Source organism: Vicia villosa, linkage group LG1, assembly GCF_029867415.1.
Source record: "Vicia villosa cultivar HV-30 ecotype Madison, WI linkage group LG1, Vvil1.0, whole genome shotgun sequence".
NCBI classification, from domain to species: Eukaryota; Viridiplantae; Streptophyta; class Magnoliopsida; order Fabales; family Fabaceae; genus Vicia; species Vicia villosa.
The window spans coordinates 169972097-169991323 of NC_081180.1; the positions used below are offsets into that span (position 1 = coordinate 169972097).

The following is a 19227-nucleotide window of genomic DNA, read 5'->3' on the forward strand; positions in this document are numbered from 1 at the left end:
GCTACCATGATAGTAGGAACTTGCTCGACAATTTGTATAAGAAATATATCAACTCTTTGATAGAGGAAAACTCGACGATTTGAAAGAGAAAAGATCGACGATCTAGAATTATGATGAAGAGATGATGGTTCTTTGTAGAAACTCACGAGAGTTAGAAATTGATTTGCACAGACGACGCCATTGTTCTGAATATGAACCATAAATAAGTGGAGATCGAATGTAATGGAGTTCTGGTGCGGTGGGCTAAGCTTTTAGTACGACGGAGCGGGGGTAGATCTGGAAGGTTAATACTCCAACGTCCAATTAGTGGATGAGTGAGAAAGTAGTATGAGTGTGTAAATGAGAGAATGTCTAAACTGGCGTGTGTTGGGACTTTATATAACGTGAGCAGTTAAATTCGTCTCCACGAGATACAACACCCCATGCGAGTTGTCGTCTATTTAGATCTAAAGACGAGAAATATGTTGTGGCTAGAATTTCGTATCTTCGATTGGAGTGACTCATCTATTCTACACACCTTTCTGTACTATATTATATATTAGGCTTTGATCGTGAACTTTCCGAACCGCCGAAAACAATCTATATAAAGAATAAATATATCAATTATTAGATAAAACTATTTTTTAAAAAAATTTATATTAGTTATGGAAAAAAAAACATTAATTTCAAAAACCAATATAAATTATGTAATCTAACCGATAAGAACTTTGACTTAAGTAGAAGAAATAAAAAAGGCAAATGTAAAGGCACTTTAAATAATGCATGTAGGTCAACAATAAGCAGAGTCCAGGAATCAAACTTTAGTGAACTAGATTCTCGAAAACAAAAATCAAACCTCTAAAAGAAAGGAATAAATTTTGAGGCAGGAAAATCTGAATGCAAACCACCCAACTTGGCTTTATATGATATGAAGAATTTTAGGATTGAGTGGAAATCATAAGGATACTTCCACTTTCTAAAATGTCATTTCTTTCGGTTTTTAATTCTAAAAACGTACAAAGGTATGCTCTCTCTTTTTCATTCGTTCAAAACTTTAATGCTGGGTATGTTGTGCAGTTTGCGTCATGAATAAATAAGTCAGAAGCATCTCTCCACGTATAGCCCTTACAAAGTCCTTAATTAAAAAAATAAAAAGTAGTATGTCCTTAATTAAATTGGGAATAAGTCGGCATGGCCTACGACAGTCTATGACTTGGTTTACATGAAATTTTAGACTGGTCTAATTAATTTATTAAAAAAAATTATATTCATAAATTTTAGAAATTTATTTATTTAAGTTTGTCATATTTATTTTTAAATCTATAAAGTCTTTTAGGCTTACTTGTATATAAATTTAAAACAATATAATAAAACAAAACCTTATCATAAAGGTATGTTATTGATTGTTTAATTAGTCTTTTTAGAAGTAGGTTAAATATTATATTTTTAAAAGGTCAAATCTGACATAAAATAACACTTTTGGCATGAGAAATTTTTTTAATACCCAACTATTAAAAACAAAATACAAATAACTACGTTTCATGTTTCAGAAAATGTTATAAAGGAGGCGTCAAATGAGATGGCGACACCTCTTAAATTTTTGAGGTGCCAAATAAGATGACAACACCTCTTAAATTTCTAAGGAGCCGCTAAATGAGATGGCAACAACTCTTAAATATCTAGGAGTCATCTCATTTGACGCCTTCTTAGAAATTTAAGAGGTGTCGCCGTCTCATTTGGCGTCTCCTTTATAACATTTTCTGAAACATGGGTTATTTGTGTAATTTTCACCGAAACATGGTTATTTGTGTATTTTTTTTTCAATAATTGGTTATTCAAAAAAAATTTCTTGACATGGTGTATATTTTGTTTTATGTTCTAAAAAATAATTTTATTTTAGATATATAAAATTAATTTTAATATATTTGATTTTTATGACGGGATTTAATATATTTGATTGTTTTTTAGTAAAATTGATTATTCTTTTTAATTTAGTGTTCAACTTATTTTTATATAAATTTATTTAAACATAAACCACATTATTTTCCATTCACTTTTAGCCACAATAAATCTTATAGAATCAATTCATTAAAAAGTAATATTTTCATCGTAGAATCAAGCACACACATAGTCGAACCAAACAAACACATAATAGATCAAACTCATGCTTTAACTTTTTGAAGTAGGATTGATCGATCTATTTAATCAAGAAACTAATAGGTTAGAGAGAGCTCAGTGGATCATTTATATTGGATAAAAAACAATTTAAAATATTAGGTTCACGAGTTTTCGACTTGCAAGTTATACTTCATTCATTTTTCTACATAATATGAAACTTCTAATTCACACTAACCACACAATAGCCTCATCCTCAAGCACGAATCTATCCATTTATCTATATATGCTTCCACAAAAGCATAAATTTATGTATTTGGATACACTTGAATCTGTTGGTGTAAGCCCTAGAGGTGTTAATTGGTTCGGACAAATCCGAACAAAAACGGAATCCAAACCAAACCAAGGTATTTGGATTGGGTATTTTTTTAATTTGGGCAAAAATCAAACCAAACCAATAAGAACCGGTGTTAATTGGTTCGGACAATAGATTTTCAATTTTTTCCTATAAAATCCGAACCAAACTAATAATAATATATTAATATGTCACATTTATATATTCACTAATAGAATTAATTCAATATTACCAAGAAAAAGGAAAGAAATGAAGAGTTTAGGGAATTCTAATAAAGAAAAAGACGACATTCACACATCATAACAATTATGAATATGGAGAAATCAAACTTCGCTGCTTTTTTGATTTAATATAAGAATCTATATTAAAATCAAACGAAAAATGGCAGATGAATCATATATATATATATATATATATATATATATATATATATATATATATATATATATATATATATATATATATATATATATATATATATATATATATATATATATATATATATATATGAGTTTTTAAATTGTACTATATATAATGATACTAATTAAATGCAATATCTGTAAAAAAAAAATTAAATGCAATATACTTTTGTAAACAAATGGATTTTTTAATTTTAACAAATATTTTGCATGTTTATTTTTAATATACCCGATCAACCCAAATCGAACAAATTCGTTGTTTGTCAGATCGGTTTGGTTTGGGCTTTAGTGAAAAATATGGAAACCCAATCCAAACCAATCCATACATTTTTTATTGGTTTGAGTATCGAATTATCCTGAAACCGAACCAAACTGGCCCATAATAAGCCCTAGAGTTCAATAGTTTTATTAGAACTTGGTACTTGTATTGAATTATTTATTAATAATTAAAATATGTTTCTTTATCATGTTTGCTTTTCCAAACTAATAAAGTCCCTAGAATAACTAGTTTATTTAATCAAATGTTAAGTTTGACTTAATCATGAGATCCCAACATAAGGACATTATTCTTAAAGTATCCATAATAGAGCTTTATTGAGAAGTGAGATAACATTAAAGTATTGAGACTTTTATGTACATAGACTTGTTAAAGTATGTCTTAAAACCTTAGTTGATGAAGAGAAAGAAAAAATATTTCGAGATTGCCAAAAATCAAAAAGCTGAAAAGTAATCTGATTTAAACGATTTACGAGTATCGGATTCGGTCGATTCGCTTCATTGATCTATTCATTAATGTTAGAATATTTTATATTAATTTGGAGATCATATAAATTTATATAAAATATATTATAAAATATTTATAATATTCTAAAAGATATTATAAGATATATATTTATAATATTCTATAAGATATATATTTATAATAGTCTAAGAGATATTATAAGATATTTATAATATTTGTGAGATATTATAAGATTATAATAATATCTTTTATTCTAACAATTAATGAGATATGTTTTGGGATTTGTTATGGATTTTTTAGATTTTGACTATTATAAATATATATCTCTTCTATTATTATAGTGTGACAATTTTATAGCTTACAACAACAAGGGAAAATAAGGGTTTATGAAATTTCAAGGAAAAACTTAAAAAGACAAAGGTTTTTGGAAAACCTTTGGAGTTATCTAAGGGGATTGGGAAATAGTTCTAAACACTTTAGGTTTGAGTGATTCTTATAGTGAGAGTTGGAGAGGTTGAAAAGCACTTTGGTAGAAAATAGGGTTTCTTCTGTGGGAACTGCGAAGACTATTTTCTTGTAACTCATTTGTAATCTCTTGTAACAACTTTCTGAGTATAGTGAATTGAAGAGCTTCTCTCTCCACCGGAGTAGATCGCTTGATCGAATTGGGTAAACAAACTTTCGTCTTTTTCTTGCCTTATTCTGTTATATTATTTGTGTATGGATTATTATTGTTGTAGACCATTTATTTTGGTTGTTACTATTCCTTGCCTCACAAATTGATATTGAATCTTGTCGTAATTCACAACAAGACTGATGATCACATCTCATGGATCATGGATAAAGAGTTATCAAATATTTACATAGGTATGGATATTAGGAGTAATATTTGTTAGAACAAGATTTGTTCTGATCAATATTCTTAGTTTTGATGATAACAATGTATATGAATTTTGTATGAGATAATGTGGTACTCTAATACTATGCAATTTCCATTTCAGGAATTATATAAAGAGTATGCACAAAATCAGCGCAAGAAGCACTGACTCATAAGGTTCAGCATGCGACATCAGAACATGGTCTGGCAAGACATCAGAAGATGGTCAAGCAGAATCTGAACATGGTCTATGGAAGCATCAGAAGGACTTGAGATCAGAAGTAGAAGCACTGAAGTTCTCATGGTATCTCGCTCAGAAGCACTTCAAGATCAGAAGACAAGAAGATGCTATGCACCAAGCTGTTTGACTCTGATGATATTCAAACGTTGTTCACACAAACATCAGATCAGAAGCAAGTACTAGCTGGCAGGCTACGCTACTGACAAAAGGAACGTTGAAAGCTATGAAAGGCAATGTCAGTAGACACAGTGAAAGCAAGGCTCGAGGTAGTTGACAAAAGAGTGAAACATTAAATGCAATGCTGTACGGAATACGCAAAGCATTAAATGCTCCCAACAGTCATCTTCTCAAACGCCTATAAATATGAATTTCTGATGAGAAGCTACGTTACGAACTCTGAACCAACTTGCTGAAACGCTGTTCAAAACAAAAGCTCTCAAACTTCATCATCAACCTCACTACATTGCTGCTGTAATACTTTAGTGAGATTAAGCTTAAACTTAAGAGAAAATCATAGTGGTGATAATAGCTTTATAAGAAGCATTGTAACTCTTAAAAGAATTTGTTTACATTAAGTTGTAAGAACTAGAGTGATCAGGTCGTTGATCAGTATACTCTAGAAAGTCTTAGAGGGTATCTAAGCAAATTGTTCCTAGAGTTATCGGGTTGAGATCAGTATACTCTAGAAGACTTAGAAGTTGTCTAAGTGGAAAACCATTGTAATCTCGTGTGATTAGTGGATTAAATCCTCAGGTGAGGTAAATCACTCCAAGGGGGTGGACTAGAGTAGTTTAGTTAACAACGAACCAGGATAAAAATCATTGTGCAAATTGTTTTTATCTTACAAGTTTTAAAGCTACACTTATTCAAACCCCCCCTTTCTAAGTGTTTTTCTATCCTTCAATTGATATCAGAGCGCCGGTTCTAAGGTGCAAGCACTTAACCGTGTTTAGAAAAGATTCAGGAAGAGAAAAACACTAAGTCAATATGGTTGAGACTCCACCACCTACATCTACATCTGGCTCAGCTGAGCAATACAATGGAAATGGTAACAATGGTTATACTAGACCGCCAGTATTTGATGGTGAAAACTTTGAATACTGGAAAGATAAACTTGAAAGTTACTTCCTTGGTCTAGATGGTGACTTATGGGATCTTCTGATGGATGGTTACAAACATCCAGTGAACGCTACTGGCGTAAGGCTTACAAGACAAGAAATGAATGATGATCAAAAGAAGCTTTTCAAAAATCATCATAAATGTAGGACTGTTTTGCTGAATGCTATCTCTCATGCTGAGTATGAGAAGATAACTAACAGGGAAACTGCCTATGATATATATGAGTCATTGAAAATGACCCATGAAGGAAATGCTCAAGTCAAGGAGACCAAAGCTCTTGCTCTAATCCAGAAATATGAAGCCTTCAAGATGGAGGACAATGAAAATATTGAGAAGATGTTTTCAAGATTTCAAACGTTAACTGCTGGATTAAGAGTTCTGGACAAAGGCTACACCAAGGCTGATCATGTAAAGAAGATCATCAGGTTGCCCAGAAGACGGGGTCCAATGGTGACTGCATTCAAGATTGCAAAGAATCTGAATGAGGTTTCTTTGGAAGAGCTAATCAGTGCCTTGAGAAGCCATGAGATAGAGCTGGATGCAAATGAGCCTCAGAAGAAAGGTAAGTCTATTGCATTAAAATCTAATTATAAAAAATCCACTAACGCTTTTTAGGCTGAAGAAGTAGATTCTGAAGAATCAGAATCAGAAGAAGAAGATGAACTGTCCATGATCTCCAGAAGGGTAAACCATCTCTGGAAGAGCAAGCAAAGGAAGTTCAAGAGCTTCAGAAGTTCAAAGAAGCCTGAAAAAGGAGAATCTTCTGGAGGCAGAAGATCTGACAAGAAGAAGGTCATCTGCTATGAGTGCAATGAGCCTGGACACTTCAAGAATGAATGTCCAAAACTTCAGAAGGAGAATCCCAAGAAGAAGTTTCATAAGAAGAAAGGTCTTATGGAAACATGGGATGATTCTGAATCAGAATCAGAATCAGACTCTGAAGGAGAGCAAGCAAACCTTGCACTGATGGCCATAGTGGATGATGGATCAGAATCTACATCAGAATCAGATTCTGAAGAGGTATTTTCTGAACTATCTAGAAAAGAGTTAGTTTCCAGTTTAACTGAACTTCTGGAACTCAAGGCTCATCTTAGTATCAAATACAAAAAGCTGAAAAAGCAATTTGAATTTGAAACTAAGAAGCTGTAAGTGGAAAATTCTGAACTGAAGAAAAAAGTTTTAAAATTATCCAAAGATAGTGGATTTCCTTCTGAATCAGAAAAATCCATTCCTAGTCTCAATCATATTCTGAAAGAATATGACTCGAGCTTCAGAAAGTTCCTATCTAGAAGTATTGGCAGAAGTCATCTTGCTTCTATGATATATGGTGTTTCTGGAAACAAAAGGTTTGGTTTTGGCTATGAGGGTGATACCTCACATAAATTTGAACCTGTTGATGATTTGAAAATCACATACAAGCCATTGTATGATCAGTTCAAATATGGCAACTCACATGATATTAGGCTCACTTCACATGCACAGAGTTTTCACACTACACACACCAAGAAGCATGTGACACAACCTAAAAGATATCATGCTGCCAAACCTAAAGAATATCATGTTGTTCCTCCTGTTACTTATAATGCTAAACCCAAGTTCAATCAAAACTTGAGGAAAACTAACAAGAAAGGACCCAAGAAATTGTGGGTACCTAAGGAGAAGATAATTTCTGTTGCAGATATCCTTAGCAGCAAAGAAGACAAAGCACAAAATGTCATGGTACCTGGACTCTGGGTGCTCGCGACACATGACGGGAAGAAGGTCTATGTTCCAAGACCTGGTGCTTAAGTCTGATGGAGAAGTCAAGTTTGGAGGAGATCAGAAGGGCAAAATTATTGGCTCTGGAACCATAAGTTTTGGTAACTCTCCTTCCATAACTAATGTACTTCTTGTAGAAGGATTAGCGCATAATTTATTGTTCATAAGTCAATTAAGTGACAATGGTTATGACATAATCTTCAATCAAAAGTCTTGCAAGGCTGTAAGTCAGAAGGATGGCTCAATCCTATTTAATGGCAAGAGAAAGAACAACATTTATAAGATTGATCTTTCAGATCTTGAGAAGCAGAAGGTGACTTGCCTTATGTCTGTTTCTGAAGAGCAATGGGTCTGGCACAGAAGATTAGGACATGCTAGTTTGAGAAAGATTTCTCAGATTAACAAACTAAATCTGGTCAGAGGACTCCCAAATCTGAAATACAAATCAGATGCTCTTTGTGAAGCATGTCAGAAGGGCAAGTTCTCCAGACCTGCATTCAAATCTAAGAATGTTATCTCTTCCTCAAGGCCGTTAGAACTTCTGCACATTGATCTGTTTGGACCAGTCAAAACAGCATCTGTCAGAGGGAAGAAATATGGATTAGTCATCGTAGATGATTACAGCCACTGGACATGGGTAAAGTTCTTAAAACACAAGGATGAGTCTCATTCAGTGTTCTTTGAATTCTGCACTCAGATTCAATCTGAGAAGGAGTGCAAGATCATAAAGGTCAGAAGTGATCATGGTGGTGAATTTGAGAACAGATTCTTTGAGGAGTTCTTCAAAGAAAATGGTATTGTCCATGATTTCTCTTGCCCTAGAACTCCACAGCAAAATGGAGTTGTAGAGCGAAAGAATAGGACTCTACAAGAAATGGCCAGAACCATGATCAACGAAACCAATATGGCTAAGCATTTCTGGGCAGAAGCAATAAACACTGCATGTTATATTCAGAATAGAATCTCTATAAGACCTATTCTAAATAAGACTCCTTATGAATTGTGGAAGAACAGAAAGCCCAACATTTCATATATTCATCCTTTTGGATGTGTTTGTTATTCTGAATACTAAAGATCATCTTGGTAAGTTTGATTCTAAGGCACAAAAATGTTTCCTTCTTGGATATTCTGAACGCTCTAAAGGCTACAGAGTATACAATACTGAAACATTGGTTGTAGAAGAATCAATCTATATCAGATTTGATGATAAGCTTGGTCTTGAAAAGCCAAAGCAGTTTGAGAATTTTGCAGATATAGATATTGATATATCAGAAGCTGTAGAACCAAGAAGCAAAGTTTCAGAAGCTAAAAATCTCAGAAGCAAAGAATCAGAAGATCAAGTTGCTGCATCTTTAGAGAATCTCAGAATTTCTGAAGAGCCAACAGTCAGAAGATCTTCTAGACTCACCTCAGCTCACTCAGAAGATGTGATCCTTGGGAAGAAAGATGATCCTATCAGAACTAGATCATTTCAAAAGAATGGTAGTCAGAATCAGTGACCAGAATCAGAAGATGAAAAGCTCTACTCTCATCAGAAGCAAATGCAATACAACACAGCTGTCATCTAGTGTTTCTGATGGTGAACACGTGTCTGCACGAATGGTAAAAGCGTGAGTGAATCTGATGGGACGCCGCCTTTGGTAACTGTGTAAATCATTTCAATTACCACGTTCTCTCACCTAACGTCACTCATCATTTAATGCAGTTGATTTTATTTGATTCTGTAACTGTTCTTTCTCATAAATTTATTGCATTCTTTTTCAAATCCGTCTCTATAAATACATTTCAAATCATAACATTTATCTTTTTCGCTCCCATTCTCTCTCTCCTTGTGCATGCATTTTTGTAACCTCTTTGCCCTTTTCTCTAACCCTAAGCGCAAACCCAGAATTTGTTCTTGCAATCTCAGTATTGTTTCAATGGCTGCCTCATCATCTCTCAACGCTGGTTCATCTGCTCCTCTCCATCTTCAAGAAGGAGTTCAGGAAATTGTTCCAGTTATCGCCTGCTCTATTTCCAAAAAGGAGTTAGAAGTTATCTGTGAACTTATGGTAGACTTTGACAGTCTTGAAGAACATGGGTATCATCTTAAAGAAGATATCATCTTTCAAGGATGAACCTCTTTATTTGCTGAGTTCTGTGGACCGGTTTACCCAGATCTAGTAAAGGAATTTTGGGTGCATGCTGTTGTTGCCCCTAAATCTATTATGTCCTTTGTCCATGGGAAGTTTGTGGTTGTTACTGAAAACATCCTGAGAATGATGTTTGATCTAAGAAACCCTGGGGGTGCTCATGAAATTGATCAAAGGGCTGATTGGGAAGGGGTCTTGACTACTCTTTATTCAGACGTAAAGGAGACAAAGCGTGTCAAGGACATGAGGGACCTCTACAAAATCTGGACCAAGATTCTTCTGTGGTGTTTCTATCACAGGAAAGGAACACATGCTGTAGATTTTGTTAACAATGAGCAGAAATACATTCTGTATTGCATTGCCACTAAGAAGAAGGTTGATGTTATCTACATAATCTTCAACCACATGTGGAATGCTGTGAGGGATTCCAGAAATGCCTTCAGAATAAAGAAGTGTACTATTATTCCTTTTGGAAGAATCATTACAAACCTTCTGGTTCATTCCAAGATTGTTGAGAACTTGGAAGCTGAAGGTACCATCAAAGATCTGGTTGTTAAAACTGGAAGTTGCTTGAATGCTCTCACCTTGAGAAAGATGAGCATTATTGAGACTATCATCAAAACCCCTCAACCTCTTCCTGGAGCAAGAAGCAGAAGAGATCCTATTCTTGCTGACTTTGAACCCTTCTTCAGAAGTGAGATGCCAAAAGTCAGAACTAGATATCTAAATTCTCTCAAGGAAGAAAAAGAAGAACAAGAAAAAGGTGCTCCTGCTAAAGGAGGTCGCAAGAAAGCTTCCACCTCCAAGCCTATTGCATCAGAAGATGTTTCAGAAGTTTCTCCTGAAGCAGCTGTGAAGAAGGAAAGAAGGACTAAGAAAATTTGATCATTCTTCTGATAACCAGGAGAAGGTAGTCCAAAGTGTAGCTGCTGCTACTGAAGTTGTTGAGAAAGCTGCTCAAGAAGAAGTTGTTGCTGAAGAAGCTCAGAAAGTTGTTGTTGAAAAAGAGTCTGCCGAGAAGAAGAAGAAGATAAATATGAAAAATAAAAATGTGGAAAGTAAAAAGGCCGTTGAAAAGAAGGAGACAAGAAAAAGAAGATTAATCTTAAATAATTCGGATGCAGAAGAAGAAGATCAAGAAGCTGTGAATCAGCCAGAAGGAACTACTCAAGGACCAACAATTCAAGTAGTTGAAGGTCAGAAGGCTGCGGATAATGAGAAGGAGAGACTGGAATCTGCCAGAAGAAGAGAAATTTCTCTTGGAAAGACTAAGATTGTAGAAGTGCAGAAGAGTAAGAAGCAGAGGAAACTGGAGGCTGTTGTTGAGGCTATTCAGAAGGTGTCCAAAGGTATACATCTCTCTGAACCTGATTCTGTTCCTACTTTATGTTCAGAAGTTGCACCAATAGCTGTTGCTCAAACCCCTGAACCAGTAAATCAACCACAAAAAGCCCCATCAGAATCACCCATAAACATCCATGTTCTCACACCTCCTTCTTCTCCGTAACCAAAACCCTTACTCCTCCTCATTCACCCATCACAAATGTTCACATTCCTTCATCTCCACCTACACCCAACCTTGCTTCTGACGAGGAAATTGAAAACCCTGTCCTTGATATACCACCCCTTCAAACTCTCTTTCCACCTCACAGAAATATATCCATTTCTCAACCCCCACCTCATGCAAACTATGAACCCATTCCTTCCATCTCTCAAAATAATTCTGCTGTATCAGATATTCCAGATTCTGCATCACATGAGCAATTGCTCCGTGACTGCAATTACACACCCAAGCCTCGTCCTGAAGCTGAGATGGTAGTGTTAGATTCTGAGAATGAAGCAGAATCATCTTTTCGTTTGGATAGAGAGTCTCAACCCTATTCTGTCCCAAACCCAGATTCCCCCATAACCAAAATAAACTCCCACCGAGCATACCCTATTGGTGTAATTTATGAAATGGTAAAGAGGAACCTCAGAAGAATCTTTGATACTCTCAAAATAGTTGAACATGCTGGCTTAAATGATGTTGCTATGCGAAAATTCTGGAGAATCTTCCGAAGAAGAGCAGATGCTTATTTTGAAGAGCTTCAGGAAATTTGTGTAGAACTTGCTCCACGCCCTTGTGGAATTCTGAGGAGTTATGAAGAATTCTGGTTCAGTCGTCTCGGAGGGAGATATATTCTTGAGGAGAAGATATTTGTTGATGAGCTTGTGGAAGCAAGGATTGCTGCGGCAATGGAAGCTAACCCTTGCAGGGATATTGTCGTATGGAGACCTAAGTATCCAGTTCTGACTGGAGACTTCAAATCTTTGTTCGACTTTCTGAGGGAAAATCCTTCTGAGAAAGACCCCAATTTGGTCATTCCAGAAGTTGTTGACCCGCCAGAAGTTGAAGGTCCTTCTGCCCCTAGGAATCTTGCTGCCATTCTTCAAGCTCTTGAGAATGGAGATTCTGATCTGCCTGCTGCAGAATATGAAGGAGATGCTTCTATGGAAGAAGCTGATGCTGAAGATCATCTTGCCGAGTCTATTCCTGTTGAGGAAAATCAAGGTGATGATCTGATTATGGAAGCTGCAGTTCAAAATGCTGTCCCTCTGGACAGAAGTTGTGAAGCTTCTTCTGGTGAACCCTCTCTTCTGGTGAAGACTCTAGAGGTTATTCAGAAGAACCAAGCTGAGCTATCTTCTCGCATGGACGCGCAAGATACCACCAATGCTGAGTTCCGCACTTTCATGGAGAGGCAGACTGAGAGCAATGCTGGGATTCATGACATGCTGGCCAAGATTATGTCTAAGCTAGGGTCGTCTTAGTCTTTGTGTCTTATTAGTTTCTCTTTGTTTTTGCATCCGCTTTCTATGCATCCTCCTTGTACTTCTGACAATTCTCCTTTTGCTAATCAATGAAAATTATCCTTCCTTCTCTCATATTGTTTGTTTTTCATCTGAATCTTTTATGTTTTTTGATGTTATGACAAAAAGGGGGAGAAAATGTGATAAATGATCTGATTTATATTATTAGTTGCTGGGAGAAAGTCTCCACATTTCTAACAAGAATTTGCAAGTTCTGTGTCTTTGAGTGTTTTGCAGGAAGTGAAGATCTTCTTAAAAGCTCAACATAAGAAGCAAAGACATGGGGAAAAGCAATTCTGTATAGAATCAAGCTCATGGAATTTGAAGCAAGCTGAGTGCTGTAAAGCTTCAAGATCAGAAGCAAGAAGGAAGAATGTTCTGATATTCTGATGATAGAATATGCTCTAACTCATTCTTATTCCTTATATGTTCTGATGCATGTTTTAGTTCTAAATATGCTCTGAAACATTATTGTTTTTGCTCTGATACATATTATATATTCTGATACATATTTTATGTTCTGATTCATTCATGTTCTGACTGTTGTCGTTTAGCTTGTTCTGTAACATTTCAGGATGTAGAGGTGCTCTGATGATGCTCTGGTACATTCAACAATGTTCTGATACAATCTAGCATGCAATGATTCAAAAAGAAGTTCAAGCTCTGAAGCTGTCCTATGGAAGCAAGAATCAGAAGCTGTGAATGTTCTGAAGATCTAAGCATATGTGATCGTCTCAACTGAAATGGAAAATACTCAGGGAAGTCCTTTATTTATAAATTTCTTCCAGTATTTATTTCAGGGGGAGATTATTTATCTCAAGGGGAGATTGTTAATCTCAGGGGGAGACATATTCACACACTATGTTTATATGCTTATGCTATAGCTGTGTAATTGTCTTTAGCCGTCTGATATTCTGATCGCAAAGTCATATCATTTATATATGTTTTTGTCATCATCAAAAAGGGGGAGATTGTTAGAACAAGATTTGTTCTGATCAATATTCTTAGTTTTGATGATAACAATGTATATGAATTTTGTATGAGATAATGTGGTACTCTAATACTATGCAATTTCCATTTCAGGAATTATATAAAGAGTATGCACAAAATCAGCGCAAGAAGCACTGACTCAGAAGGTTCAGCATGCGACATCAGAACATGGTCTGGCAAGACATCAGAAGATGGTCAAGCAGAATCAGAACATGGTCTATGGAAGCATCAGAAGGACTTGAGATCAGAAGAAAAAGCACTGAAGTTCTCATGGTATCTCGCTCAGAAGCACTTCAAGGTCAGAAGACAAGAAGATGCTTTGCACCAAGCTGTTTGACTCTGATGATATTCAAACGTTGTTCACACAAACATCAGATCAGAAGCAAGTACTAGCTGGCAGGCTACGCTGATTGACAAAAGGAACGTTGAAAGCTATGAAAGACAATGTCAGTAGACACAGTGAAAGCAAGGCTCGAGGTGGTTGACAAAAGAGTGAAACATTAAATGCAATGCTATACGGAATACGCAAAGCATTAAATGCTCCCAACGGTCATCTTCTCAAACGCCTATAAATATGAAGTTCTGATGAGAATCTACGTTACGAACTCTGAACCAACTTGCTGAAACGCTGTTCAAAACAAAAGCTCTCAAACTTCATCATCAACCTCACTACATTGCTGCTGTAATACTTTAGTGAGATTAAGCTTAAACTTAAGAGAAAATCACAGTTGTGATAATAGCTTTATAAGAAGCATTGTAACTCTTAAAAGAATTTGTTTACATTAAGTTGTAAGAACTAGAGTGATCAGGTCGTTGATCAGTATACTCTAGAAAGTCTTAGAGGGTATCTAAGCAGATTGTTCCTAGAGTGATCGGGTTGTGATCAGTATACTCTAGAAGACTTAGAAGTTGTCTAAGTGGAAAACCATTGTAATCTCGTGTGATTAGTGGATTAAATCCTCAGGTGAGGTAAATCACTCCAAGGGGGTGGACTGGAGTAGTTTAGTTAACAACGAACCAGGATAAAAATCATTGTGCAAATTGTTTTTATCTTACAAGTTTTAAAGCTACACTTATTCAAACCCCCCTTTCTAAGTGTTTTTCTATCCTTCAATATTTATTCTAGACTGACCCATGATGAAAATACTACATAAAAAGTTATGCAAAGTGTCATAAGTTATTCTCATGGTGATAGTGGTGTATATCACCCTTTGACCTGAAACCACTATAGATCATGGATGTAGGAGTCGAGTATTTTATTGTTGATCAAACGTTGTCCGTAACTGAATGACCATAAAGATAGTTGATGGATACTCCACAAGTAATATTGAGGGACTTTAGGGACCTAAATGGAATTCGTTCATCCTGTATAACATGATAAATGTCTAAGGACTGAATATTCAATAGGACAAGGGTGACACGATTTATGTCTTGTGTTTAACATAGACATGAGGGAAAATGGTAATTGTTCAAACAAACATAATCATGGAAAAGTTTTGTTAGATCACATGACATTTTTCTGACTTGGATAGCAGTGATGTGTTGCTAGATACGGTGCACTTAAGAGAATTATGAAATACCGTAAGGTACAATATACTTAAGTGGAATATGAAACACCGTATAATATAATAATAATAGTTATTATTATTATTATTATTATTATTATTGTAGTTATTGAATATAATAATAATAAAAGTGTATTTATTATAATAATAGTATAATATTATTATTATTGTATATATGGTGCACTTAAGTTGGATTTTTTCAGCTTATTTCCCATATAAGTGGTTCTATAAATAGAATCCTAGGGTATAAGCCTTTACATTTGACGAAATTAGATTTGTGAAACCCTAGCCATAATTTATCTCTCTCTCTCTCTCTATCTATTTATCTATCTCTCTATCTCTCTCTCTCTCTCTCTCTCTCTCACACACACACACACACACACACACACACACACACACACACACAAAGTTTTCATTCGTAACAGCTAGCACTGAAATTGAAAGCTCTCCATTCGTGTGGATTGAGTAGAGACGTTGTTCTTCATTCAGCGTTCATGATAATTCCTCCGGTTTTGCATCAAAGTTGTTAATCGTCACAAGAGGTAATGTTTCTATCACTGATCAAGCATCATTCGTGAGGATCAACTTAAGCGAAACTTTTATTTTCTACTGCGTATTGTCGCAATTTCCCTTCAGAATCTTCATTACTACAACATCAAGAATAACCACCATTGTCATTAAGACTTTCAACATGATAAATTGGTCTCCTTACAGTAATAATCGGCTTTTATTCCACCTCTAACATATCAACAAGCATCTAGGTATTTGAGCTTTGATTCTCTTGTGGCAGTTAATTTATGGTGAACAATGAAAATCAATACGACTCATATGGTGTATTGGGAATATCTCAAGTCTCACATTGGTTAGACATAGAACTTATAAGGGGTGTATATGACACTCCTCACTTTACAAGCCGGTTTTGTAAGAATGACCAGTTAGGCCAAACTCTAATATAATATCAGAATATATTAATCTACCATGAGCCATCAACCATTATTATCCACACACAAAACCCAATAAAAAATGTTGGACGTGAGGGAGTGTATTGAGAGAATCTTACATTAGTTTTACATAAAGTCTTTAAAGAGTTTATATAGAGTGACACACCTCAACTTACAAATAAATTTTATAAGGATGAGTTAGACGAGACTCTAATACGATAAATTTTGTGACGATTTTTCACCAACTTGTATTTCTCTCAAGGATTGTCTTTAAAAGGACTTTACTACACATATAGATGTATGCATACATTCTCCGGTGGGTTGAAGACAAATTTTTAAACCACATTAGTAGAAAGAACGAGGCTAAATCATTGAGGGATAAGTTTGAGCAATTGTATGCATAGAAGAAAGATAGATAACTAAGATGTTAAGGTTAAAGTTTCAAAAAGAGACTTCTCTAAAAGATTGTGAATAAACTCTTTGCATTATGATACACTTATAAAACTATTATCTTGAAAAATAAAAAATAAAAAATAATATTAATTTAGAACATTTCCTTTTGTTGATAAATTGGTACTAGTATTAATTTTTAAAAAGAGAGATTATATATAAGCCTACATGGAATCCACTTTATAGACAAACTTATTTCTAAAACAAAAGTGGGTAATGTAAGCCATCCATTATCTCATTCTCTTCTTCCTCTCCACCTTTTGAGTATCTTTTCTTTTCCTTTACGGGTTTTCTCTAATGGCTTCCTGGTCCCACCAAACTTAGCGTGATTATAACTAATTAAATGATTAATTTAGATAAACTCTAATTATAATCAAATGATAATGAGAGGTTACCATGAAGATAATGTATTTTAGTTAACAACCTATGAACCATGCATTTTTATTAATTAGTTCTCAATACTTTTCGTCAGTGGTTGCATGCTTTGTAGTTTGTATGACTAATGGGAAGGAACAATTGGATGAAGAGGGCCAACTATAGAAAAAAATACATTAAATCTCCACTTGAATAGTTTAATATATGATAAATTCTTGAGTCGCAGCATCAAGGTCTGAGCCAAATTGAGCAAAGGCGGCCACTTCGCTATATACGACTATTCTTTGGTTATGTGGAACTTAATTTAGTTTTTTTAAAATATAAAAAATTCAACAAATTAATATTCTTTCTGAATTGTAAAATCAAGTGGTTAAATTTTTGTTAAAGACTAATTCCGTAGGTCTGTGATTTTATTTTTCTAAAATCACTAAGGAGGTATATTTGTTTTAAGTTTTAAAAAATTATGCTTAATACTTTTTATTTTAAGGAATATAATTAATTTATGATATTTTAATGGTTTATTCTCATGTTAAAGAGTGAGAATTGTTAGTCCGTGAGACACTTTTAGTGAGGAAAAAATAGAGAGAATGAGAGAAATAAGAATTATATTATTGAATTGAATTGTACAAATAATGATACATACTATCACTATTTATATACAACTCTGATTGGGCTTGGACTTACACAACTTGAATTATATTTGATATTAATAGATTAAGTTATATTTGATATTATATTAATAATATTAACCCCAATAATATCTCAACATACCCCATATAATCCAATTTGTCGAAAAACTCTAAAAATAATCAATTTCAACTATTCCTAATTTCTTTCTCAAATTTAGGAATTTGTCGATCTTCAATCCTTTGGTGAAAATGTCGGCCAAATGTGTATCGCTCGAGCAATGCCTAACTCCAAGTTCACCTCGATTTACCTTTTCCCCCAGGAAGTGAAATCTTGCTTCGATATGCTTACTCCTTCCATGGAGAACTGGATTCTTCGCCAGATTTATGGCTGACTTGTTGTCGATTTGCAACACAAGAGGTTTCTTCACTTCCACCTCCATTTCTTCAAGTACTGATCTGATCCAAATTGCTTGACATGCATCATAGGATCCTGCTATATATTCAGCATCACACGATGATAATGCTACCACAGGTTGTTTCTTCGAACACCATGAAATTGAGGCACCAAGAACTTGAAAGAAATATCCATTTGTGCTTCTTCGATCTCCCTTATCTCCACACCAACCAACATCTGAAATGCAACTAACTGTTGCTTCTCCGCCTTCAGAGTCTCGTCGAAATAGAATTTCATAGTCTATCGATCCTTTTAGGTATCTTAGAATTCTTGTTGCAGCCTTCATGTATGCACTTTTGGTTCACTCATGTATCTGCTCACTAATCCGACTGCAAAACCTATATCAGGTCGACTGTTTCACGCATATCTCAGAGATCCAATAATTTGCTTGAAAAAAGTTACACCAACTTTGTCTTCCTCTCCATGCTTCTCCAACTTCAAGTTTGTTTCGAAAGGTGAGGATGCACGGTTCGAAGCATCCATTCTGAATCTCTTGAGTATCTCTTTGACACACTTCCTTTGATCCAACATCATACCTTGCTTCGAAATTTGAAAATCCATGCTTAGGAAATAAGACAATTTTCCCAAATTCGACATTTCAAATTCCTTCATCATTATTATCATCACTTTGAACTTGGACAAGTTCTCCAAGCTATTTCCAGTTTCTAGCAAGTCATCGACATATAAGAAAATGATTGTTATATTTTGTGCCACAACCTGAACATAGACACCATACTCAGATTTGTATTTGACAAATCCTAATTCGACTAAGTATGAGTCGATCTTCTTGTTCCATGCCCTAGGTGTCTGCTTGAGACTATAGAGTGCTTTGTGTAACTTATATACTTTACCCGCTTCCTTCTGAATCACATAACTAGGAGGGTGTGTGACATAGACCTCTTCTTCTAAAGGACCATTCAGAAATGCTGAATTCACATCTAAATGAAATTTCGACCAGTCTTGGTTGCATGCCAATCCTACCACTAGTCGAACAGTCTCCAATCTTTCTACTGGAGAAAATACTTCAGAGTAGTCGAGCCCTGTGTTAGAACAAGATTTGTTCTGATCAATATTCTTGTTTTGATGATAACAATGTATATGAATTTTGTATAAGATAATGTGGTACTCTAATCCCTTACATTTTCCAATTTAGGAATTATATAAGGAGTACGCACAATTCAGCGCCAGAAGCACTGACTCAGAAGGTTCAAGTATGCAACATCAGAACATGCTATC

At 34.9% G+C, this 19227-nt stretch overlaps 1 protein-coding gene across 1 annotated transcript; it reads right to left on the reverse strand.

Annotated features, from left to right (window-relative positions):
• Positions 1 to 531: 531 nt before the first annotated feature.
• On the reverse strand, positions 532 to 18277 carry LOC131659335 (secreted RxLR effector protein 161-like). Its single transcript, XM_058928546.1, has 2 exons — positions 17846 to 18277; positions 532 to 579 (listed from the first exon to the last, which is right to left on the reverse strand). Exons 1-2 carry the CDS (start codon positions 18275 to 18277, stop codon positions 532 to 534), a joined length of 480 nt encoding a protein of 159 aa, XP_058784529.1.
• Between the last annotated feature and the right edge of the window lie 950 nt (positions 18278 to 19227).